The sequence below is a fragment of the Orcinus orca genome, chromosome 14 (assembly GCF_937001465.1).
Source record: "Orcinus orca chromosome 14, mOrcOrc1.1, whole genome shotgun sequence".
Classification (NCBI taxonomy): domain Eukaryota; kingdom Metazoa; phylum Chordata; class Mammalia; order Artiodactyla; family Delphinidae; genus Orcinus; species Orcinus orca.
In genome coordinates, this window is record NC_064572.1 from 53191568 (window position 1) to 53219118 (window position 27551).

Below are 27551 nucleotides of genomic sequence, written 5' to 3' on the forward strand. Positions count from 1 at the left end.
TTTCTGACAGGGAAGTAGAGGATTAAAGAAACTTAAGGAGTGGCAGACACTATAGCTGCAGACCAAGAGGATCAAAAAATGCATAAAAATGTTTCTTTAATTACTGATTCAATCAAATGAGCATGTGGGTGTTTAGTGCAGTTTGGTACCAAGAGAAACTCGGTTAGGGCCTTTCAGAAGCTTACATCTTAGTGGGGGAAATGGCACCTAGGCAAAACAGTTAGAGAGCCATTATCTCTAACTGGTATGGTCTTGACAGTGCGTGCAAATTAAGTTCAGGAAACAGATTCCTGGGAAGAGAGAAAAGGGACCAGGCGTTGAGAGCCACACAGTTTGAAAGGGTGGGTGGTCAGCTCTCCTTCCTCCTGGCAGTGGTATTGGTGGTAAGTTTCCCTCTCCCTCCCAATGTGGAACTGGCTTAACTAGACTTGCCCTCTAGCCAGGAGAGCTCTTATTGTAATTTAACTCCTTCATATGGCTCCGGAGCCCAGCAGCAAATGTAATGGAGAGTAAGTCAGTCGCATCAGTAAGTCCAGCAAAAAAAAGTCACTCACTCTTGATGATGAAAGCATAGCAGAGGGAAAGGGAAGGAAAAAGAGTGGGGAGGGGAAAAGGAGATAGAGATGGAGAGATACGTGCTCCTGTTGTCTCTCTTTCCCCTTCCAACCCAAACAAGCATCTAACAGTCTGCCATTTGGCATTCCACCTCCCTGGCAGCGTGTCTGCTGTTCTGTGTGTCTGCTGCTGCTGGCCCTGAATCAGGAACTAGGCCTCACTATTCAGAGGGACCACCTCCAGGTTTTATTTGCTTTTTAATAACCATCTCAAACCTATTTCTTGTATATAAGTTACAGAAGCCAAAATTCACTTACAAGAGCCCTACTCATGTCCTGAGCAACTTCATTACCTCCAACTTTATCTGCAGGAGGGACTTCTCCATCACTGAGTTGGAAATACTAGCTTAAAAAAAAACTAATATACTTATTAGTTTCTTCTCTTCTTTTGGTCCTTGACTTGTTTATTCTAGGCCTGTGGCTACTAATATATCTAGGGATGTATGCATTTGCCATTTTAAATAGAGGCTAAGAAGGAAAGTTTTAAAACTGATACACATGTATGTTTGTAATCCTTGTTATCCCAGGCTACATATGTTTGGATTTCTTATGTTTAAAAAGACACACAGACATCCTCTAAACAATTCTGTATAAGGTAACCATTCTGATAGGCATTTAGTTAAATATAAACAAGTGTGTAAAACCCCACACGATGAATTGAAAATAAAATGAGAATTCCCCAAAAGTTCATACTTCCAGTTTCAGAAGATGTTTCCCTATAGCTCCAGTATAAACAAATGTATACAAATTCAGGAAATAATCTTCCAGCAAACAATGGAAAACTGTTCACAGAAGAGTATGTTTGCCTTCTCCAGCCAGCTGAGAAAGTAAATAACATTCACCAGTAATCCAAACTACTTGAATAATAAACATGTTGCCTATTTCCTCAATACCTACAAGGACTGAATGCCTGAGGCTTTGGGTTGGGGTCAGGAGGGTGGGAACAGGGGCTAGGATGAGCTACTGGGGATAATTCTACTGATTAGAGGGGCATGGCTCTTCTGTGGCAGCAGTAGCTAAATTTTTGTTTTAGAAGATCAACCCTCCCCCACTTTCAGCCCAGATAAAGGTGATGGAAGTTAAACTGATCAATTAATCCATTCCTAAGTGATTAATTTAGCAATGGGTACATAACTCAAGGCAGGCCAGTTAAGTCAGTGAGATTCAATTCCTGGACTAGTGTTGAGCTTTTGGGGAAACAGGTTGTTTTTTTTTAAGACTTGGCACTGAAATGCTTGCTACTATGAATGAACCCAATCCAGCAGAAGGTAGAGTCAAGAAATAGACAGAAACTAAGTCTTCATGATGTTGACTGAATTAATCCAGACATGTCTGGAGCTTTACTCCTGGATTTTTCAGGAACAATACCAATAAATTCCACCCCCTCCTATTTTGGGGGGGAGGGGATAAGCGAACCAAATTGGGTTTTATGTCATTTGTAACCTAAACTAAGTTAAATGTGTGAAGATCTAGTACTAAGTCTAGCACATGTATGCTTGTTCCTACAAATGCGTTTCCTTTCTTTCTTCTTTTCTCCTCCTGTCTGCCCTTAATCTTACTTTATATCTCCAATATATAAAGAAGATTAGATTTTAGCAGTTTCTTTAGAAAACTTGACCAATAATTATGAAAAAAAAAAACCCAAAGCAAAAAAACAACCTTCTTCTAGGCCTCAGTTTCTTCATATGTGAAGTAAGGGGTTATAAAAGTTTATTATCTTCAGATCCCTTTCAGCTTTAATTTTCTGTGACTATAAAATGGAGGTCCAGGTAGTGGTGACAATTTGAGAAGTAAAGCTCATCCTTTCTCTAACCACTCCGTGCTGTCACTAGGGCAGAAATTCCTGGTCCTCAAAGAAGAGACTAAAACTAAGAATCCATAGGACCAATGTGATGAAAATACTTCTCTTCATCTGAGCTTTCTAAGCCTTGAGTTTGCCCTAGATTTTAGGGCTTTAATTTCCATCCCATTTTTGAGTTTAAATCCAGTGAGCTATTTTGTAGTATGGTAAGAAAACACACTACATTGTTTAAGAATTCCTTGGTCTGGATTCAGCTCTGCTGCTACCTAGAACAGTTCTTGACATACCACAGATACTCAATTCACACACTGAAACAGATAAAAATTCACAAATGTTACAGCTCTGTGGAAAATCATGTGTAACTAACAATAGTTAAATTAACATATCCAGGATTGAGAATATTTTTCTTTTTAAAGATATATTAAGTTGGAATCAAGTTTATTCTGAAAATAACATTACTTTTGCTTACGTGTATTTTGATATATGTGATCTTGAGTGTGAGAACGCTAGGCCTCTTGAGATTCCTGATAACTTGAGCTATCCTCATGAAGTGTGTCATGAGTATGAATAGCATTTGTCATGTGAGTGATGGTAGAAGAACTGGATTTCCAAGGTTCTTTCATTCCCAGGATTCTCAATGTTGGGCTGGTGGTAGAGGAAGGCACTGAGAATTTGGCTCACCCAAATCTGGGAAGGGGGTGAGCGGAACATGTAAAATTTCAAATAACACATTTGGTGTTATTATCTCATCTTTAGAAATGAATTTTAAAAGCCACTGTTAATTTAAATATACAAATGACAGAAAGTATAGGTTAAAGAATAATATGAGAAAGAATCTAGTTTCCAGGTATCAGTCAACCTCGTTGTGTTCTAGGGTAGGTGCTGGGGCAAGAGATAAGTCTCCATGGGGAGCTTTTATTAGTCTCTCCAGCACAGAGATTTTTACTTTGATCAAAAAAGTATGATTCAGAGATAAACAAAGCTCAGGCTGAAGTCATCGTTTTATTTAATTTCTCTAAGCTTTAGTTTCTCCACTTATAAAAACAGGGATAATAATATTTACCTCAGAGAGTTGTTGTAAAGATAAAATGTAAAAAACAAACAAACAAACATAAAAGCACTTAGCACAGTGCCTGTCTTAATAAAGATTATGGGTATGGAGTTTAAAAAGGTTGAACAACATTGTTCCGGTTTTTCTTTTCATTCTTTGTTATTTTTCAAACTCCTGACATAAGCTGTTCTAAATTCAGGCTATAGAAAAGTTCTCTTTGCTTCCTACGTACAAATATATTGTAATAGAGGAGAAATACATTTTCTTATTTGTAATTTGAGACATAATTAGCACACATACAAGCAAATATGTATACACTGATATAGCAAGAGGGAAGAGGAGGGTGACTCAAGGCTGTGGGGCAGACTCATGTTTTCCCCCCAAACCCAGATATACATTTTGGAAATCAGAGCTCAAGACTCACAAGTATTTCTACATTATGGAGGGTCTTAGATAACATTTTCCCCCATGAGACTTCCTGATTATTCCAATCACATTTAACTACTAAATTGGAAATTCCAGTTTTGTTTTTTTTTGTTCAAATAATTCTGACCTTTTCAGAGAAAGCAATTTCTTAAAGACTTCCATTATGGAAAACCAAGGAGGCAAGATTTCTAGATTCCATGGCAAAGAAAAATCCTTGCAGATCAACAGAATCCCTGTGGCAGAGTGTCTCAGGAGGTTCTGTGTCAGGGAAGATTTCCACTTGGTCAAGAATTCATGTTTGAATCCATCCCTCTCCATCATTCCTTAGGCTCTTGCCTTTATTTGGAGGAAGCAGATCTGGTTTTGTGAGACAGATCTCTCCAGAGGAGTACCTTTAGGCAAGCTATACAAGCATCGCTCAGAGATATTGTGGGTTTGGTTCCAGACCACCACAATAAAGTGAAGATCATAGTAAAGTGAGTCACATAAATTTTTTGTTTTCCCAGTGCATATAAAAGTTATGTTTACTCTATACCATGGTATTAAGTGCACAATAGCATTATGTCTAAAAATATGTACATATCTCAATTTTAAAAAATACCATATTACTAAAAAAATGTTAACCATCATCTAAGTCTTTAGCAAGTTGTAATCTTTTTGCTGGTGGAGGGCTTGGCCTCAATGCTGAAGGCTGCTGGCCGATCAGGGTGATGGCTGAAGGCTGGGGTGGCTGTGGCAGTTTCTTAAAATAAGACAACAGTGAAGTTTGCCACATCAATTGACTCTTCTTTTCATGAACGATTTTCTCTGCAGCATGCACTGCTGTTTGAGAGCATTTTACCCACAGTAGAACGTCTTTCCAAATTGAAGTTAATACTCTCAAACCCTGCTGCTGCTTTATCAACTACGTTTATGTACTATTCTAAATCCTTTGTTGTCATTTCAACAGTCTTCACAGCATCTTCACCAGGAGTAGATTCCATCTCAAGGAACTACTTTCTTTGCTCATCCATAAGAAGCAACTCCTCTAAGTTTTATCATTAGATTGCAGCAATTTAGTCAAATCTACGGCCACCACTTCTAATTCTAGTTCTTTTGCTATTTCTACCACATCTGCAGTTATTTCCTCCACTGAAGTATTGAAACCCTCAAAAACATCCACTATGGTTGGAATCAACTTCTTCCAAATTCCTGTTGATGTTGATATTTTGACCTCTTTCCGTGAATTACGAATGTTCTTAATGGCATCTAGAATGGCAAATCCTTTCCAGAAGGTTTTCAATTTACTTTGCATAGATCCATTGGAGGAATCACTATCTATGGCAGCTGTAGTCTTACAAAATGTATTTCTTAAATAATAAAACTCAAAAGTCAAAATTACTTCTTGATCCATGGGCTGCAGAATGGATGTTGTGTTAGCAGTCATGAAAACAACATTAATCTCATTGTACAGCTCCATCAGAGCTCTTGGGTGACCATATTCATTGTCAATGAGCAGTAATATTTTGAAAGGAATTTTTTTTTTCTGAGCTGTAGGTCTCAATAGTGAGCTTAAAATATTCAGTAAACCATGTTGTCAACAGATGTGCTGTCATCCAGGCTTCATTGTTCCATTTATAGAGCACAGGAAGAATAGATTTAGCATAATTCTCAGGGCCCTCGGATTTTCAGAATGGTAAATGAGCATTGGCTTCACCTTCAAGTCACCATCTGGATTAGCCCCTAACAAAAGTCTGCCTGTCCTTTGAAATTTTGAAGGCAGGTATTGACTTCTCCTCTCTTGCTATGAAAGTCCTAGCTGGCATCTTCTTCCAATACAAAGCAGTTTCACCTACATTGAAAATCTGTTGGTTAGTGTAGCCACCTTCATTCATTGTCTCAGCTAGATCTTCTGGATAACTTGCTACAGCTTCTGCATCAGCACCTGCTGCTTCACCTTGCACATTTATGTTATGGAGATGGCTTCCTTCCTTAAACTTCGTGAATCAACAACTTCTGCTAGCTTCAAACTTTTCTTCTGCAGCTTCCTCACTTCTCAGCCTCCATAGAATTGAAAAGAGTTAGGGCCTTGCTCTCGATTAGGCTTTGGCATACGAGAATGTTGTGGCTGGTTTGTACTTCTATCCAGACCACTAAAACTTTCTCCATATCAGAAGCAAGGCTATTTCACTTTCTTATCATTTGTATTCACTGAAGTAGCACTTTTCATTTCCTTCCAGAACTTTTCCTTTGCATTCACAACTTGGCTGACTGTTTGGTGCAAGAGGCCTACTTTTTGGCCTCTCCTGGCTTTTGACATGCCTTCCTCACTAAGCTTAATCAGTTTCAGATTTTGATTTAAAGTGAGAGATGTGTGACTCTTCCTTTCAGTTGAACACTTAGAGGTCACTATAGGTTTATTAATTGGCCTAATTTCAATATTGTTGTATTTCAGGGAATAGGGAGGCCTGGTGAGAGGGAGAGGGATGGGGGAATGGCCGTTGGGTGGAGCAGTCAGAACACACACAACATTTATGGATTAAGTTCACCGTCATATGGGCACAGTTTGTGGCACACCAAAGCAATTACAGTAGTACCATCAAAGATCACTGATCACAGATCACCATAACAAATATAATAATTATGAAAAAGTTTGAAAAATTATGAGAAGTACCAAAATGTGTCACAAAGACACAGAGTGAGCAAATGCTATTGGGAAAGATGGCACCGATAGACTTGCTTGACACAGGGTTGTCACAAACCTTCAATTCGTAAAAAGTAAAATATCTGCTAAGCACAATAAAGTGAAGTGCAGTAAAACAAGGTATGCCCATATAAATAAGGAGGACAGACCCAGGACACTGATTTCAAACTAGAGAATTGTTTCTGCCTTCTTCAATGGAGCAGATACGGCCTCAGAGCTTATTACTGTCCCTTTAAAACAAGGTATATTTTTATATCCCTGTAAGTGTAACTCAAGGATTACTAAAGACCTGACTAGGAATACTGACCAAATGAAAAGACAGTGTCCTACAGAGATATCGATACTTCAATTCCACAAACATTTGCAGAACTAAAATAACAAGGACACAAGAGAATATCAGATTAAACACTTGAAATTTTGCTGATAAGGAATTCTAACTTTTTATCATTATGCTGGAATATGTTTAAATATTCCCTGGCAAAGGTAAGCAGTAGAAGAGCTGTCTTATTCACCTGAACACCTAAAACAATGGCCCATAGCTGAAATGCAATAAATATTCGAGTGTATGACTGATGAATAACTTGTGGAGACAGACAATTTGGGGAGCAAAGAGAACATATAGATATTTCTTTTCTTATAAGGATCATTCCCTTACAGTCAAGTTTTGGACTATAATATTTTACTTTTGAGAGGAAATGTACCATAGAATTCTTTTAAAATGACCAAAACTTATAGATTATATAGAAAAACCATGGTCATAAAATGAAATTATTACAAAATGAGCATTTTCCTCTATTACACATTAAAAGTCTTTGTAGAAAAGTGTCTGGGGGAGACATGAGAGTAAGACCCTAAAGATTACTAACAAGTGAGAATATTAACATAAATGAGGTAAATTAAAATTTAAGAAAAGCTTTTTTAATTTGGTAAAATATATCAACTATAGTATACCAATATGTGTGGTTTATAGTACCTTCATATAGCCAATTTTGTTTAATATTAGGAAATATATTTGAACTATTTTTTACGCTCTCTGGCAGAGATAGTTCACTCTCACTAAATAGTCCATGTGCTCCCTGACAATTCCTAGTCTATGTGGCAGTTAAGCTGGAGCCATGTAACTAGTCTTGGTCAGTCGACATGAGGGGAAGTGAAGTGTGTTCCATCTAGTCCAAGGCTATTAAGAGCTATTATGTGCCTTCCATTTCTTTCTTAACCTTCATGCTGACTTTAGGGGCTCATGCTTCAGTTAGCAGATCTACAAGATGAAGTAGAGATGCCCAACCTGCATGCGACTTTGCGTAAAAGCCACAATGTGTCAACCACAAATGCCTTTGTAGTACCAAGATTCTGAGGTATGCCTATGAATTACACATCCCTTATTTCAGGTGTAGAACTTTAAAAATGATATACCTTGGAGATCAATGGACTTAAAGCATTTCATATTTTAGATCTGAGCCCAAATTGTTATCTTTTGTTTTCCTTTGTCATGTTTTGATTAGATCTCATTAACTCATTATTCATTTAGCACACATTTAATTGAGAAATTACTATACGTGAAGCACTGTGCCATGTGCTGGAGATACGAAGAGGAGCAAAGCAAATTCAGTCTCTCCACTCATGGACCTTACAATATGAAGGTGAAAGAGACATTAAACAAATGATTACACAAATCAGTGTAGTTACTGAAAATTAAAATATAAGGTGTTAAAGAAGAGTATAATAGGAAAACCTAATTAAATTAGGAATTCAGGAATGGCCTCTGTGGAAGTAACATTTAAACTGAGACAGTCTAGGCAGAGAGAACAAAATGGACCATGGTCTTGAGTGGGAAAAACCATGGCAGGAATGAGAGGTGTGACTGGAGAGCCAAGTAAGGAAGGGAGGAAGGAGCTAGTGAAATAGGCATGTGCTAGAGCAGGGGCTGGCAAACTAATCTGGCCTCCACTGGTGTTGGTAAATAAAGCTCTTCTGGAAGATGGTCACACCCATTCCTTTATATAATGTTTATATCTTGTGTGACACCAGCAGAGCTAAGAAGCTGCAACAGGAGACCGTATGGCTCACAGAGTCTAAAGTATTGACTAGCTAGCCTTTATAGAAAAAGTTTGTGGCCCCTGTATGAGATCATTCAGGATCTTGTAGGTCATGATAAGGATCTGAGATTTAATCCTATAATCAAAGGGAAAGCAATAAAGGGCTTTAAGTGGGAAAGCAAATGGCATAAACAGATGTGTTTGAAGAAGATCATTCTGGCGATGTGACAAATGAACTGGAAAGGGGCAAGTATGGAGAGACTAGTTAAAATAAGATGGTGCTTGGGTTGTGACAGCAGTGATGAAGAGAAGTGAGTTCAATGAAAGAGAAAAAAAAAGCAAGGATGATTCCTGATTTGGGGCTCAAGGAGCTAGGAGACTGGTAGCTCCATTTTTAGAAACAGAGAACAAGTTCTGAATTTCCAAGGCAGGCAATCAAGAGCCAGCGCTCCACATGTTAAGTTTGATTATATATATTTTTTAAAAAGGAATAAAATAACTCTGGCAATCATATTCTGAATTCTACTTGCTTTCCAGGGCTGGAATAATCTTTCCTCCAAGTTCCTTGCACTAATTCCTTTAAAAATTCCATAGATTCTACCCATTTAGCGAATGGGGCCACATTTAGTGGGACTGCTTATATTTCAGGATCTGTTTGGGAGAAGTTTTTTCTTTGGCTAAGACCTCCCAAGTTTTAGGAAAACATCTATTTATCATGAGACACAAGGAAATTTTCAGCCTGTTGCAGCTTTTATTGGCACTGCCAAAAGGAAAGATGGAAGAGTTTCAATAGTCCTCTAATTGGGCCTACCCAGGTCCCCAGAGCAGGGGATTTGTCCTGACTCGCACTTGGTGTTCCAGACCTCGCTGGAGTTCTTCCACAGTGTGTAAGAAAGCCCTGGTTTTCTATGATGACAGTCAACTAAAATGTGCCACTTTCCCAACACTCACCAGCAATAAGCAGTCATCCCTTATTATACATCGTTATTCTGGCCTACTCAGCATCATGCCCTATATGAAATTTTGTGTGTTGAGTGGTATTATGATTGGACTCTTTTCCTGAAACTGGGCAAGCATACTGGTCTGCTCTAAGGATATCACTTTATCACTGTAGTTGCGTAATTGGGTTCAGCTTTAGACTTTTAACTGCTCAAAAGGATACCATGACCAGAAGAAATATATCTCTGGGTTGGAGGATTTGGCCTAATATCAATACTTTGCTCTAGTTCATTTGGTGCGTTAAAGAGAAAGTTTTGCCTTGACATTATAAAATGTTGAATTTGAAAGACTGAGACTAATCAGATGAAGTTTTTATTTATGATGTGTCAAAATATTTCTGGTGCTTTTGATAGAGGAAATTTACTGGTTTACTGTAGACATTCTTATCTCCTTTACTAATAAGACCAGTGAAATTATCCTTCCTGTTATATTTTGACAGGAAAAAAAAATTGAATCTGGGTATTTTGGCCAAAGTTCTTAAATCAAAGGGACTATAATCCTTTTAACAATATCCTTTATGATATTGTGAGCTACTCCTAAGAAACCAATATTATGAATATAGATAGTGGAAAAGGGAACAAACAGGCATTTTATGTTTAATAAAAGAGTGGATTAGGTTCAAATGAGCCCAAGGTTCTAAAATGCCTTTCCTGACTCTTTTAAATAGGGATATAGAATATCAACAACAAAGAATTCACTAGGTATATGTATAATAGAAATCTATTTCAGTGAGGAAAACTATATTTTAAATTCAAGGATGCTTCATTCTTACAAACATGAATTTGGAATATTTTATACTGAAGAATTCCCCTAGTCCCACAGAGCAGTTATAAATATTAATGGAATTTCAATAGATTCTCTTCAGATTCCGATGTTTAATATTCATTCATATTATGCAGGGAATTCAAGGTCCTGTGCAGTACATGTAGATGCTTCTCATTATCTAAATGAGCACATATATGAAGTCTGTAGGGGCAATGATTATTAAAAATAGCAGGGTCCACATACGATCTTAAAGGGCATATCAAAGCCTTCTCAGCTTACTTAATAACAAGAAAGTCATTGGTAATAAAACCAAACGACTCTTTAGGCTAAATTGATTCAGTAATGTCACATCTGGGCAAAATGATGGATTGGTGATTCTGGACAGAGTTAAAAATGCTAAGTGATATAAAGTATTTATGAAGCACAATGAAGCGATTTCCTGTGGTGAGATTCTGCAGTCACACTTTGAAACCTGCTCTTGAATTAGTCTCAGCTTTGATTTGCTGACAACTTACTTCATAGTATCTAACTCCTCTCGGATATGCTGGAGTGTAAATTTTGGGGGAATTATTCAAAAAGGGATTTGAGATTCCATAAAAAGAAAGAAGAACCACATTTAATTTAATGTTCTCTGAGTTTAACACCTTATTCGGGAAATGAGATATTGTTTAACTACCCTAACGTGTAAGTGTTTTTATTTTTAACAGAAGATAATATAATTTAACTAAACTTGCATTATTGGCATTATCCTTCCCTTTTTTCTTTCTCAAAATGAAAAAAAGTTTATATAGCTGATAGACTGAAACCATAAAATAATTTATGTGACAACAACTGTAAAGACAGAATTTACTATGTGCCTCCGGTGTGCTAGGCATGGGGCTAGGAGTTTTGGATATACTATTCAACCCTTATTACATTTCTGGGAGACACTATTAACCTTACAGTACAGATAAGTGAAGCTCAGAGAGACTGAGAAACTTAACTCATGGTTACAGAGCCATTAGGTTGAATCACATGAAAATGCTGGTATTTGAACATTTTAAATTACAAAGACAGCAATATAATATAGTTCAACCTAATTCTAAGTATAGAGTTATAATTTGAAACTAGGTTTGTGTGATTGCAAAGTCCATGGAACCATGGAACAGAACCATACTTGATAACACTGGTTACTTTTGACCATCCATGATAATAAAAACCAAATCATGAATTATACAATAAGGAATTCACCACTTACCAAGCTTGGGTTAATATGAACTCATCATTTGTGGCAGGGTTCCTATGCAAGATATCATTTTAATTCCATTGAGATACAAAAAAGAGATAACTGCTAAACCATGGAAGAGAAATGGCACATTTGCAGAGCTTCTCACATATTTTCTAAGTTAAATATCTCAGCTGGAGCACAGTTGTTCTTCAACCAAGTATTTAAAAAAATCTTTCACAAAAAGAATGGTGGGATCCTTTGAAGTGTAACCTTAGAAATCAAGGTCTGTGTTACAGGGCATCATTCAAAGCAGATGCATATTCCCTAGAGACCACAGTATACTTGTTACCAAGAATACTTGGATCTCTTTGGGAAGACAGCTTGATAAAACTTCCAGGTCTTACTGGCAACACCTCTGATACTATGTAGTCAAGTATTCCCCATGTAATGGGCATGGGACAGGGTCTCCAAAAGAGGCTTCTGATCTTTCTAATCGCCAATAGCTCACATGTGTTTTTTCAACAGCTTGCAGATTTGGCAGCTAGAGAGCTCATTCATTTTATATGATTTAGAGGGCAGTAGTAACAGATACCTAGGTTGTCTTAGGGGTGAACAATTTGCTGACTACCATTACTTTTCCTTGCCTGCTAAGTGGGTGACCAGTGCTGAAGTGTTAATTCTCAATGTTATTTCGGAACAAGGGAAGGGCATCTCAGAGCTGCATAAAGGACGACTGGCTCAGCAAATATTTCCTGAGCACCGAATACACACTCCTGTTATGCCACGATGTTAGAGTCTATCTCTTATATTTTCAATCTTGATGGAGATAAGAGGGATCAATTCATGGATAGCATGTGTGATAGAGGCATGTATTCCTGCTAAAGGAGAGAGCTGCTAATCTGGAGAAAGCAGCAGCTCTGCAAACAGGGCATATCAACTCTTTAGCCCGTGAGACATTCAGATTGATCTGAGGAAGAATTCTTGACAGTGAGAAAAATGGTGAAATCTTTTCTGAGGGAGCTCTAGGCAAAGGAAAGTTTCCATCTCTTTGGTATAGTGTTGTTGTGGTCCCAGATAAAAATGGACCAGAATGAAGACTTGTCAAGCTCTCATCCAGTTCAACAAGTCTTTACTGTCTCCCAGGACCTGAGGCTCACAAGCTATCTGAGAGTTACACAGTTTTACAAGACTATTCTCAATCTGCAGAGGTTCTGAGATGCCTCCAGAATGATGAAAACCAGGCCCTTGTCTGGGAAGCAGAGCAGAGCACATCATTTTGAGCCCTGGCTTAAAACCCAGGGTGTTGACAGCTTCACTTCAGGCTGCAGTAAGGACTTAACTTCAAGATACTTCAAAACGTTCAGTCCCATAGAGAGAGCATTTTCCCAATTTCCAGCTCCCTCAACAGATTGACCTGGTTGCAGGTATTATGGAAACAGTAAGTTGAGCTTGCTTTACTTGAGGTCCAGCTGGTGAGGAGTTCTGTCTGCATTCAAAATAAGGTTCTCAAACAGATGTGAGGTTTCTCCATAGAGACAGCAGACTCCAAATCTCTGCACAGGAACTAATGTGAAGAAACCATAAAGTTCCTAATAATTTCACCCTAGATACTCCAAAAAGTGTCTGGACTATGTTGATTTACAAAATAACTCTCCAATAAAAAGCACCCATCGATTTAAAACAATTGCTCAATCCAGAACTATACTGAGGTGGTAGGGACTTGTGGGAGGAGGGTCACAAAGTAAATTATGTAGCAAACAAGTTACAAGTCTACACAGCAATCCCTCAGGTCAAGCCAGAGTCTCTACTACTCTATGTAGTATTCCCTTTCCTCTTTCCCTTCTCTGCTCCTCGACCTCCCCTTAGTCTCAGAGTGTCTGAAATTTTTTCCTCAGTTAAGCAAGACAATTTAGCTCTCCTTATTCTCACTCTCAGACTGGCATCTAATCTCTCCTAGGTGCTTGGCAGACAGAAGAGCCATCACTTAAAGGAATCATAATTACAAATAGCAAAAATTAGACGTCATTACATTTAATACAGCAGTGCCTTCATTACACGATAGCTACATACCAAGTTACTTGACTTTTGTTAGTGAAGAGGTCAGAGGGACTGTGGCAGTTCCTACCTGTGCATCTCTGCTGATTTTTCCCTCCTTGACATAGACTGGCCTTCCTCACCTCCTTACAAAGCCAACAGAGGGTTTTCCCTTGCTATTGCCTTTCTAAATTGGCAGCAATGATGGCAGCCTCTCAGTTTTTCTGTTGTTCTCATCTATACCCTGTAAATTTCAGATCCATACATTTATTCATCATAAACAGTCATCTGATTCTCATTCCCCTCTTCTCCCCCTAATAGTGGATCCAAACTGCACTCAGTCACCAACACATCTGGCTCTTGTGTTCTGGAGAAACTCTTGGACAACCTGAAGATCTTTCGTAAATCTCAGCCTGACAGCCACACGTTTAGGCCAATACCACAAGTGAAAATACCACTCTCAGAGGGCAGGGCAGGCAGAACACAAAGGTGGAATGTTGGCACAAGAGGAGACTTGCAGATGTAATGTTCAAGACTCACTTCTTAGTGTGGATGCTCTACACATCTGCAGTTTGGAATTGTTTATAATTACAGAAATGCCAGGCAGCTGTAGGCTCTAGACTTTCTTTATCCTTTTGCTCACTGCTTCTTGGACATTTCACAACTTATTTGTATTTATTAAACTTTTTAGCAGCCCCAGGAGAAAGTTAAATAATAGGCTATGCTAAAGTTTCTGATTTTTTCATGGATTTAAATGTTCCATAGTCCCCATTTTTCATTTCTTCACCTGAAGAAAGAAGATTATTAGATTCATGTTGACAAAAGGACCCAGGTCTAAAGCATCCTTTTAAAAGATCATTATATCGTCATGAGGCAGCATGACTCTCCCCAGTTTTGATCATACATGTGAGCTGTTGCTCTCTATACTCAATGCGTCTGTTTATATTTATGAGGACTCATACTTGACTCCAAGTCACTAGTCCAACAGAGCCTCATTTATCAATTTCCTTCAGAATTTCTCATTTGAGTAGACTTCATAAACGTTATGTTTCATGAGGGCAGAAACTATGGAATCCTCATTTCCAAGCAGAGTGCCCAGCACACAGAAGCATCCAATACATATTTGTAAATAATTATTTGACCGAATAAACTGAGAATGGAAAACATATAAATAAAATATTTGTGAATTCAGTTTTTCTGAAGGAAACTTCCATAAGATATATATTTTTCCCAGTAATATACTCCTTAGGATATTTTAAAGGTTTATTTTTGATGTTACATATTTAGCTGCTTTTCCACTTTCCCTCTGTCTCTGGCATTGATTTTCAGACTGAGTTCACTTGCTTGGCAAGTGGGAGGACAAGTGTTATCGTGGATGTAAATCTTTCCCATTGAGGATAGCTTGATAGGGAAACCAGAGGCTGAAGGGATCTGTTTGTTTTTACTTTATGTGCAAATGTTCTCCTTACAAAATGGACTGTTATCTCATTTTCTAAAGAAAACCGATTTTTAAAAGTGGCAAATATTACGTGAAATAAGAGTAATCTATTTTATAATTTGTGCCTATTACTTTAAATGACAACATATGATATTCATTTTTATGTATACATATGTACATATGTTTTATGTAAGTACATTTATACATTACAGACATACATATGTGTATATATATACGTATACACACACACACACATACACACATATATATTTTTTTCCTTTCTGAGAGAGCAAGGAAAAAGATTTGATATTACAATCATGTAACATACTGTGGCATCACTGTAATAGTGAGATCGATATTTGTAATTAGCATTTGACTGCTGTTTATTAAATTGCCTTAACAGATTCATATGGACAGCGTCAGTTACATAATTGAATTACAAATGACTATGTCTATAACACATAAAAACCAATATTATGAATTTTGTAACTGGTTACTGCTTGTTATTTTAAGATGATGATTGCTGTCTTATCTGAAAGCTCTGTTTCTGGAGTTGATATTTTAAAGAAATAGCTTGAACTGGAAACCTGACAGTTTTTCATCATCCCAGGTCTTTTCCTTTCCTTTTCTCCCCCTTGTCCCTTTTTCTTCTCCCTAGTCCTTTTTTGTTCAACTTATAAAGTGTTACCTATCTGGATTGCATTTTCTGCAACTTTAAGGACAAGTAATTGCACGATGTTTCAAATCCAAAAGCAGATATTTTGTGTGGTCAATTACATGGCTATCGCTTAGTTGGAATAATCATGTACTCCCCTAAGTGAAGACAAGGTGACTGGATTTATGGCCCCAGGCCCATCCCAATTATTTACAGAATTTCATATTATGCTCCTATCTTTTATAAAGAGTTGATGTAACAAACAGTTATACGGAATAATATTTCTGCATCTTTTGTAAAAGAGCCTTTAAAGGCATTATGCATTATATTAGTGTTTGTTACTCAAGGATCCTAACAATACAATCCTTGAACATATAAATTCCATGTGATGCAAAAGTTTGTTCACTTGTTTTCGTTTTGGATGAGTCGGATTGTTTTCTTTAATGAGATATTTAAAGCTATGTAATTATGGTCATTGGCCATCACATTTCTAGAGTTGCAGATTGTATTAATCTCCTCAGATTGCTGCCTATTAGTGATTGTACTGATCATTAACACTCTTCTAGATGGTGAACAAGGAAGGATGCTAAAATTCTGACCAATCATTTTGAGGGTTACTTATACATTTTATTTATTTAAGCCACCCTGACTCCTATCTGTCCTGGTAATGTAGGGTTGCATTCACTTAAGTCAGGCTTTTATATTTATGCCTTTTGCTTTGGAGAATATAATATCTGAATTAAAGACTGGAATTATTAATTATAATATTAGGCACCATAGATACTGACATTATTTGCTAAGTGCTATGTGAAGCTCTTTATATGTTTAAATCATTTCATCTTCGACCCTTTAGAGTTGGTATTATTTTCCTCATTTTATTGACCAGTAAACAGAGAGTTTAAGTAATTTATCCAAGGTCACACAGCTAGTAAGTGGTAGAACTGAGTTCAATATAGGAAGTTTGACTCCTGGCCAGTCTGACTCCAAATTTAAGATGTTGGGAAGGATCTCAGAGATCTTGGGAGGTGTGTAAAACCATATATATATATATATATATATATATATATATATATATATATATAATTTTCCCCTCAGTTCCTGGCACAGAGGTCCTAAATCCCTTGGAATTTCCTGGGTGATAGAAGTGTCTTTTGTTCTAATGAGGTAACTCTTGGGGGACTCCGAGATAGCTTCAGGATAGGGGATAGGGGTTGGTCACCAGAAAGACCAAGCCATGATTAGAAGCTTAGAACTTTCAGCCCCACTCTCTATCCTCCACGAAAGGAGAGGGGCTAGAGTTGAGTTAATGACAGATCATGCCTACATGTTGAAGCCTCCATAAAAATCTCAATAGTATGGGGTTCAGAGGGCTTCTGGTGAACACATCCTTCCTGGAGGTGTCACACCCCAACTCCACAGGGACAGAATGTCCTGCACATGGGACCCTTCTGGACCTCCCTCTATGTACCTCTTCATCTGGCTGTTAATTTGCATGCTATATCATATCCTTTATTACACAATAAATTGGTAAGTGTAAATAGGTGTTTCCCTGAGTTCTGTGAGCCATACTAGCAAATTATCAAACACAAGGAGGGGTCATGGGAACACCGGTTTATAGTTGGTTAGTCAGAAGTACAGACGACAGCTTGAAACTTGCAATTGGTATCTGAAGTGGAGGCAGTCTTGTGGGGTTGGACCCTTTGCCTGTGGGATCTGCTGCTAACTCCTCAGAGATAGTGTCAGAACTGAATTGAATTGCAGGGCACCAAGCAGGGGTTGCAGAATTCCTTGAGGTGTGGAAAATCCATACTTCTGGTGTCAGAAGTGTTGTGAGCGTGGTAGGAGTGTGAGAGTAAAGGAGGAACACACAGGAGTGTTTTCCCTATACAGGAGATAAATGTCTTTCACTTGTCCCACTGCTCCCCATGCCCTCTGCATGACAGACATTGCCAATTGTTGGTAGAATCCTCTTCTACTGAGTCTAGACCCAGTCTTGGAATTGTTCTTAGTTTTTGCCCCAGGTGATGATTACCTGTTAAATGATTGGCACCTGTGTTGAAATCTATTTATCATCTATGTAGATCTAATCTGCCTCTTTCACAGAAGGACTTATGCTAAGTGCTCCAGCAGAAACTGGCTAGATGTTCACCAACCCACTTTTTATTCTTCCTACATGCACGGGTAGACTACGATTCCAGCTTTCCTTCCAAATAGGTATGGCCACATAACTGTTCTAATCAATAAAACGTGACCCCTCCTGATATGTACCATTTCTAAGCCTAACCCTAAAAATATCCTATGTGCTCTCCTCCATTCTTTTCCTCATCCACTTGTTTGATTCCTATGAGCACAGTGACTCTATAAGCCACCTGAGGAAGCTGACAGAGTCAAAGGGTGGAAGGAGTCTGGGTCTCTGAATCACCTCTTTGATGAAACCTACCTTCCAATCATAAACACCTGTTTGGGTCTTATGTGAAGAAGAAACAGACTTCTGTTATGTTCAGGCCATTAAAATTTTTGATTGTGTTTGTTACAAAACCTATTGTTACAAAACAAGGGTCATACAAGATCACATCATTAGCAAGTTTCAGAGCCAGAATTTGAATCTGAGTCTTTTAAAGTCCAAATTCTTCCCACAGTGATGATCTTATTGATAATTTAAAATATTATCCATGTTAATGATAATTCACATGACCTTATTTCAGACCTTATTTCAACCTAAATTGTCTCCAGTTATAACCCTACCAAGTTTTGAGTTCGTCTGCAAAAAGTCTTCTTCCACCTCTAAAAAAACTCAGTATCTTCCCACTGATGACTTCAGGACTAGACTTCCCCATCCTCTCATCTGGCTTACAATTCCTGCCCAAGTACAAAGCATAAACGGTGACATCAAGTCAGGCTTTCTCAAGTGTGTCTTGGGGAACAATTTCTGTGGGATGTTAGCAGGTTTGGTGCCTAAATAAAATATTCCATGGTCAAGTACATTTGGGAAATCCTAGATTAAATAAAATGAGAAGGTGTCTTCTCTATAGCAATATCTTTTAATAGGATAATATGCCCTGAGATTCTCTAAAATAGCGGTAAAGTCAGTAGCATTTTGCAAACTTATTGATGACAGAGCCCCTTCACAAAGAGCATATCAAGGAACTGATGTTCCGTTGAACACATTTTGGAAAGCACAAGCCTAAGTGTATTGGGTCATACCCATAATCGCTGGTATGAATCTAATACATCTTGGAATTTAGCCCCTCTGCCCAAGGAGACTTTTGTTTCTGGTTTGTGTACTGTCTATTCCTGACATTTGACAAATAATTACTCCTTGACCTTTGTCTGGTTTGGGCTACTAATCCTGTATCCTCTGGCTCTCTTCAAGACTTGACAACAGACTTTATTTTGTGGACAGCTCTGCCACCCTTTTTCTGTCTTGTTGCTGCCCTACCTGACAGAACACAAATGTTTCCCTTCATTGATTGTGTGTATTTATAGTATTAATTCTTGTTTCAATAGAACACCCCAAATAAATGGTAGAGTTGGGTAGTGTTAGTAACATAAAGAGACAATTCTTACTGGCCTACTTAAATATCAATGTCAATAAAATACAGTGGAGTTACACTATATGGACATTTATATTATGTGAATTCAAGTAGATATACTTAGCACCCTGGCCCCAGATAGTGAGAAAAAATAGTTTAAATGCAAGGCAGTTAGTTAGATTTTATGTTAGGGAATGCCATTAGTGGGGGTCTCTTACATTTTAAAACTTGCATAATCCAAAATTAATTTTTCATAAAACTGACAAAGGAAGGAAGGTATTTCTTTGCTGTCTGAAGTGGCACCACCATGGGCTGTAGCAAAAACATGGTTCCCAATTCACCTGGCCCTCAAGATTTAAAATTGTGTGATTGTTAATATAAAAAAAGATTCTTTTCGTATTTCTATTATTTCAAAAGCTGACAATCTTGTGAGAATTTATTAATATTTTTATGTTGTACTCTTTCAAATTTGCATAACTCTGATTTTATAAATTGCTACTACATAGTAGTGTGGGTGCTTTCACTCACCATCCCACTCCATTTGCACAGCGATTTAATCTGTTAGGAGATATGACTGCTATTTCTTTCTTTCCTGTGTGCCTTTCATAGTAGAAGATATTACTGTCCCATAAATGCAAACCAACAATTTCATCTGGCCTCACCCGAATAAACTGAAGTCTATTGAATGCTCACAAAATGCTATGCTGAATTTACTGAACGTTATGTTAGTCTCCAAAATGTCACGTAGTTTTAAGATATTTTCAAAGATAATTTTGAATATACATGATTCTTCTCTTTCTGTGCCAACTTTACAATTTTATCTCTCACATAAGATGCGAATCTACTTGAAGATAATGGACATTATTTGTTGCCAACCCGGCATCCACTATTCCCCCCTTTCTTCCTAACAAAACCCTATTTTAGTCAGGTATCTACCCTCATATGACTAAAGGGAAGATGATCCTGATACCAGTTCCAGGAGTAGATCTTGATTTGTCTAAGGTTGTAATGGTAGTCCCACCCCCCTTGCCAGTGATTGGTTTCAGACTGGTTGAGTAACCCAGTTATGACCTATGAGATACAAGATAGTCAGTTGAGGGGTTTCTGGAAAGATTTCCTTAATTCTCAGAAAGGGACTGAGATAGTAATAGTCCGTCTTCTTCCTAAGCATGTTGCTGGGTCTGGATGTGACTCCAATAGTCATTGCCATCTTGCTACCAGTCCTCTGAGGATGTCAACATTAAGAGTGGAAGAGAGCAGAGATGGATAAACCCTAGGTCCTTGAAGATGTTGCTCTGTTATTGAATCAATCAGTCATGAAGTCTCCCCAACTTCTTCCTTTTAGATAATATTATCAGTTAGCTTGGGCTGCCATAGATTGGATGGCTTAAACAAAAGAAATTTATTTCTCTCAGTTCCAGAGAAGGAAGTCCAAGATCCAGGTGCCAGCTGATTTGGTTTCTGGTGAGGACTCTCTTCCTGGCTTGCAGACGGCCTGCCTTTTAACCTTCTCACTCTCCTCACATGGCCTTTCCTTGGTGTATGCCCAAGAATAGAGTTCTCTCTCTTTCTCTTCCTCATTTTATAAGGCCAGCCTTATAATTAGGATTCCACCCTTATGACCTCATTTAACCTTAATTACCTCCTAAAAGCCCTGTCGCCAAATATAATCACATTGGGGGTTTAGGGCTTCAACATATGAATTTGGGGGGATACAATTCAGTCCATAGCAGATAATATAACAAATGTCCATATGTTGTTTAAACAAGTTGAAATTGGTTTTTCTGTTATGTATTACTAAATATACCCTAACAGATGTCATATCTTATGAAGCAATACACAAAGGATAATGTCTAATTCATGACATATAACAGAAGATCAAGGGCTATTTTCCTTTTCTCAGAACAAAGCAGTTGTCGAGTTAAAAATGGTTAGTCCATTGCTGTTACAGGGCATTTCATGAACTGCTGATTGTACATATATGTGGTATCATGTTAACATAAACAGTCCAGCCCTTAGGGAGTTTTAAGTTATAAAAGAAACATTTTTCTAAGATCATGTGCTCTGATATAAAAACCATACTCTAGCCCAGTTCTATCATTATAAAGTTCTGGCAAGCCAAGAGACGTTAGTTGGTGATTTTATCAGGCAAGACTTCTAACTAATGCTTGATGAAACCATCACTGCACCATAAAACACCGTAACAAATTGCAGTGACTATTCCTTTCAAGAATTTAGTCATTTTAGATCATTAACGTTTATTTCACAAAAAGCAATTTCTTAGCAATCACTACAGTCCTACAAATAAGAATATACTTTCACCTTTGTGCATGAAATGAATCAGTTATGTTTATTCTTGCAACTCAAATCTAATTTTAATAACTATCTTCAACAAAGAAGGTGGAGTGTAGACTTTATCCCATTCTAGTAAAGCTCATATGAAACATTTTACCTATTATTTTAGTTGCATTGTATACAAAGTAATTTTATGTAGTTTTCCAGGTAAAAATTAAATAAATACAATTATACTGAAGTGAAGGATTTTCATAACATAGTAAAATTCACTTTTTATATCTAGCCTGGGAAGTGGAAAGAGCAGCACTCGTCAAATTTTAAAAACAAAAGCAAACTCCACCAAGAAATAAATGATGAGATAAATTTGCATATAGATGGATCCATATTAAAGCAATAGAACTTGGGCCATTTTGAAATCTTAAACCTTCTGACACTATTTTCATAAACTCAGTAATACAAACCATGTGGTGAATGATTTTCTGAAAAACTTTGCTGGTTTCACTGTGTATTTTATTATTGGCCAAATGTGACATTAAATTTTATCCCCTGTGGCTTGGAGTTAAATGCTTGCTCTGTTCAGAATGGCAACACTCAATTAAACAGCATTTTTCATGATCTACACCCACCATTGTTACTGTATTTAAGGGAAATAATGGGGGTACTGACCTATATTGCGTTTCTTATTATCAATGGAGATGAACCGAATGCAGGGATTACTGGTGATGTACTGCCCAGCCCAAGGGACATCAATCTTCGTGCCAGCTTCATAAAAGAGGCCCAGCGCGTAGCGAGAGGAGTAGCTCACAGACTCCAGTTGCTGCCTTTGGCATTCACTAATTACTGTGGAAGAAAAAGTACAGGGCATCAAACTTTAAATTATCATCTTTCCTTTTAGTACATCAAATACAAAACTCCTTTAAACCAGTTCCAACTGTTTCTACCGACTCCAGCTCACTTATGATGAATTTTGAAAGGTAATGTAAAATAGCATCAGCTCTAATTTCTTTGCAGAGTGATTACTGTCCTTGGCATACTTGTTTTCATCAAGCTGTAGGTCCAGAGTCTTTAGACTGGCCTTTAAGTCTCTCAAAATCTGACACCAAGTTGCTTTTCTAGCATTGTGTCCTAATTATTATCCTGGGACTGGCTGGCAACATTATAGATTCCATACACTGAGCAGGGTTTTTGCCAACACTTAACACAAGCATTTCACCCTATTTTAACAACCACCGTATAAAGTAGAATATTATTCCCATGTTACCAATGAGGAGACTAATGCTCCATCTCTTATGGACTTCTTTAAGTTCTTCCATGTCATACAGTCATTTGTTTGCCTGTCATCTTCCTGTCAGTGGACTATCATAGTTTCTTGAGCACAGGAACCATACCTTAGTCTTTTTTGTTATAGTCCTCTACCCTATTAATTACAGAAATACAAAGGATGAGAGTATAAAGAGATAGAAAGGCAAAGTTAGTTAAAATGTAGGAGGTAAATAATCAACAAATGGAAAGACTGGGAAAGGAATTAGGCAGGTTTGGGTTCAAATCCTGACTCTACCACGTACTAGGTAGGTGACCGTGGGCAAGCCACTTATTCTAATTACAGTCCTTTTGTCTTTAAGTGGCAAAAATAGTACAGGATGCATTAATCTGTTGTGAGGATTACATGAATAATGCATAGCACAGTGCTTGGCATATGATAAGTGTTCATTAATGATTTTTTCTATTATAGAGAGAAAAATATTTAGCAAAATGGGACAATGCTCCATCCTGGGATGAAGAATGAAAAGACTTCCCTCACGTTTTAATTTCCATCTCCAGTCTTCCTACCTTTAAGGGTCCCAGGGAGCTGTTTGTTCCTGTACCACATTAATAATTTGGGTTTCAGAGAAGGCAATAGTTCTATTCTGAAGGCTTAAGTCAGGCCAGTTCAGAAATGGAGCATATGAAAAATTCTCATTTAATTGGTGAAAAATATCCTAATCTAAATCAGTAGGGATTGGCAAACCTCAAGGATGGGGGTCACTTTAGCTAAACCTTAGAGAAGTGGCTTTAGGAGGAAGAGAGAAAACATGAAGGATACTCAAATTATTTAAGCACAGTAATAATCCTACACATTATCACAGCATATTCTTGGCTACAAAACATTTTTAGAACTAAGACCTCATTTAATCTTCACAAAAGCCCTGCAAGATCTACCATTCTAATTTTACATCTCTGTGAAGCTGAGATTCAGAGAGGTTAAGTAATTTTCCCTAGGTTACACAGCTTCCAAGTCTGTGCGGTCAAGATGAAGCTAGAATTCCCGCATCGGAGTCATGCCCGTCTTCTTTACTCCACACTTCCCCTCCTGATCTGTAAGTTAGTCTGAGCTTCAAAATGAACTTTAGCATTTCTTTCTCTTCTGACATTAATGGTTATTTTGCACTCAGAAGTAAAAGCCACCATTCCCTTTAACCATCATTTTCTGTCTTATTAAAAGATTTATCTACTTGATGAACAAATGATCTTTTGACACTGGCCTTGTTACACTCAATGTATCCTGGGCTTCATTTTATTATTTACTCTACTTTTAGAGTTATGGGGCCTGATATTATGCTTACTGCTTTCTGAGCTGGAGGAGGTGAAGGAGACTAACACTAGCAGTTGAGCACGTATTGTATATTTGGGGGGTTATCACTAAGTTTCCCATTTTTTCAATTAAAAAAAATAAACCTACAAAACAGTGAAGTCACTTATTTGGCAACTGAAAGGGCCTAAAACTCTTTTTTGAAAAAAAATTTTTTTTTTCTTTTTACCAAAACCGAAGGGTCAACTAGGTTGACAACCAAACTGGACCTTTTCCTCCCCGCCACACACATTTGCACATTTAGCTAGTTTTTAGACAAGCTGCCAAGTGGCAAATCCCACTGGGAAGACTTTGAAAAGGTAATTGATATCTATATAGAAACAGAGGTTAACCTTAAACACCCTTGTCTGCTTCAGGGGCTCTACAATTCATTCTGAGAACAGGGAGGTGAGACTTTTGACTCAAACAATCTCAACTTCTGAACATATTCATTTACAAAAAAATTTACCTTCAGGGCCCAGAAAGTTTATCATTGTTGCAGGACCTAACAAAATGGTTTTATTTTGTTTGAAAATTTTTTAATGCAAAATGCTGGAGGGAGCAGCCCTAGGTCATGGATACATATATTCTGGCAAGAAAAATAATAGGTTCTTTACTATTGTGTATTCAAAAGGGCCATATATCCACAAAATAAGGCTCATGTAAAAGTGCCTGATTCCAATATAATGAATCTTTACCAGGACGTCATCCTCATTTAATTCTGAACCACTAGGATTATATAATCTCTGTAATTATACACACACAAACACACATACATGTATTATATATATATATATATAATACATGTATGTGTGTTTGTGTGTGTATAATATATTTTATTTATATAAATATATTTTATATATAATATAAAATATATAATATATTTTATATGTTTTTTATATAATAATATATTTTATGGCTATCTGATGTAAATAAAGTGGCTATAAATTGCATTGAATGGGGTAGCTTACATTCATACTTCTGTCAGTTAGGAGAACTGTCCTTATCCCATTCTCCTTGTGCCTATGCCTGTGTGTGCACACATGTATGTACATGTGGGTATGGGGGAGGGGAAGAACAGAGGGAGAAAGGAAGAGGGGGGGAGAGCAAAACAGAAGACCGGAACTGTACTCCTCAATAACATCAAGTGAGTAATTTCATTTTTTTGTTTTCTAATGTAATTTTATTCTTTTAGTCTCCTAACATATAAAAGAGGGCTAGACATACATATTCTGCCTTATTTCCTATGTGGTTTGGTGATGATCTCATTCATTCGTTCATTGCCTACTTTATGATGATGATGATCATCTAGATGATCGTTCTAGATGTGAGGGATATAATAAAGAAAGATAAAGTTCCCGCTGTCAGATAGCTTACATACTAGTGGTAGAGAGACCAATTATCAATAAATAACTAAGTAAATGGTATGTCAGTTGGTGATAAGAACTATAAAGAAAATTAAAGCCGGGTAAAGGGATGAGAGTGACAGGTCTGCATAGTGAGGCTACTTTAAATAGGCTGTCAGGGATATATGTCTCCTCTGAGGATTTTATTCTGATTGACAGGGGAACCATTCCTACTGGTTATAAGCCAAGGACAAATATGACCTGGCTTCTGCTTTAAAAATTATCATTCTGGCTATAAGTGAAGACTGCAGGGATGCATGAGAGGAACTGGGGCAAACAGCTATTGCAGTAGTCTCAGATGGGAGGTAACAGTAGAGAAGGTCAGAAGTGGTTACATTTTGGATGTAATATATGTGTGTCTGTATGTGCATGTGTGTGTGTGTGTACACATATGCATGTATAAATACATACCTTTGAATTATATATTTTATAAATATGTGTGCATGTATTATATATATACGGATGGCACATACACACAATACATATATATAATGTAATTTTAATTGAGGTTTAATATAACTACAGAAAAGTAGGCCTTGAATTTTCATAAAGTGAATGCACCAGTATAATCACCAGCCAGATTAAGAAACAGATCATTACCAGAACCCCAGAAGCTACCTTCTTCCTCCTTTACAGGTACTCCTTGCCAAGGCTAATCAGTAATCCTGAATTCTAACACCATAGATTAGTTGAGCTGTTTCTGAATGTCACATAAGCAGAATGATGTTGTATGTACTCTTTGTGTCTGGCTTCTTTCACTCAATATCATGCTGGTGATATTTTAATTGCTGTTACACGTAGTTGTACTTAATTCTCCTTATGGGATAGTATTGCTTATATGTATCTATCCATTCTACTATTGATGGACATTTGGATTGTTTGCAGTTTTGGGTGATTACAAAGGTACTGTGAAGAACATATGTATGTGCTTCTCTTGGGTGTATACTAGTATAGGAATTCCTGGATCGTGGGGTTCCTTATGTTCAGCTCTGGTAGCTACTGCCAAATGGTTTTCTAAAGTGTACCAATTTGTACTCCCACCAAGGGTGTATGAAAGTTTAGTTGCTCTACATCTCCATCCACATTTGCTACAATCTGCCTTTTTAATTTGGGATGTAGTGATATCCCATTGTGGTTTTAATTTGTGTTCCATGACGACTAATATTTGGAAGCTTTTCCATGTTTATTTGGATATTCTTTTATGATTGCCTGTTCAAATCTTTGCTTATTTTTCTTTTGGGTTATCTGCCATTTTCTTATTGCTTCGTAGGAGTTCTTTATATATTCTGGATATGAGTCTTATATGTGAATTATAAAAGCTTTTTCCCCCTCAGTAGCCTGTCTTTTTACTCTCTTAATAGTGCAGTTTGATGAACAGAGTTTTAATTATAATTTAGTACAATTTACCATTTTTTCATTTATAGTTAGCCCATTTATGTTCTGTTTAAGGACTCTGCCTACTCCAGGGTCTTGAAGATATTCTCTTATTTATTTTCTCTCAGAGCTTTATTGGTTTACCTTTCATAGGATTTTGGATATATTTTGAAGATAAATCAGCCAGAATTCCTGTTGGCTTGAAAAGGTGGTGTGAGGGAAAGAGATCAAATGAGAATACATGGGACACTACTTCTCACCTACCCTAGTTAATAAACAACAACTTTGTTGTTCTATAATTTTAAAAGTTACAAGATAAAAATAAGACACTACATTATAAGCAACTTGAGGAAAAAGACTGTGCCTCATGACCTTTGTGTGTCCAGATCCCAGGACAATGACTGATGCAATGTGGGCATTCCATAAATATTGATGAATACATATCTATTTTAGAATATTTGGAAAGTACACATAGGTATAAAGAGGCAAAAGGGAAAATAATAAACAGTATATTCTCATTACCCAGAGAAACAGCTATCAATATTTTGACACTTTTTCTCAGTATTTTCCCGACTTTTTTCCTTAAACATGGCTGTGACCATATCGTACATACAATTTTACATACT

General features: G+C 37.3%; 2 protein-coding genes across 3 annotated transcripts in view; one reads left to right on the forward strand and one right to left on the reverse strand.

Moving 5' to 3' along the window:
• LOC101290327 (gastric triacylglycerol lipase) overlaps window positions 1-27551 on the forward strand; it is a 482017-nt gene that overhangs the window by 214298 nt on the left and 240168 nt on the right. The gene's annotated exons all lie outside the window — the stretch shown is intronic.
• The window catches only part of RNLS (renalase, FAD dependent amine oxidase), a 270276-nt gene that overhangs the window by 33663 nt on the left and 209062 nt on the right, over window positions 1-27551 (reverse strand). For both annotated transcript variants that reach the window (XM_004279369.4, XM_033404795.2), the window contains exon 5: window positions 22204-22377. In XM_004279369.4, the coding sequence (XP_004279417.1) occupies window positions 22204-22377 (174 nt within the window). The remainder of the gene's footprint in view (window positions 1-22203; window positions 22378-27551) is intronic.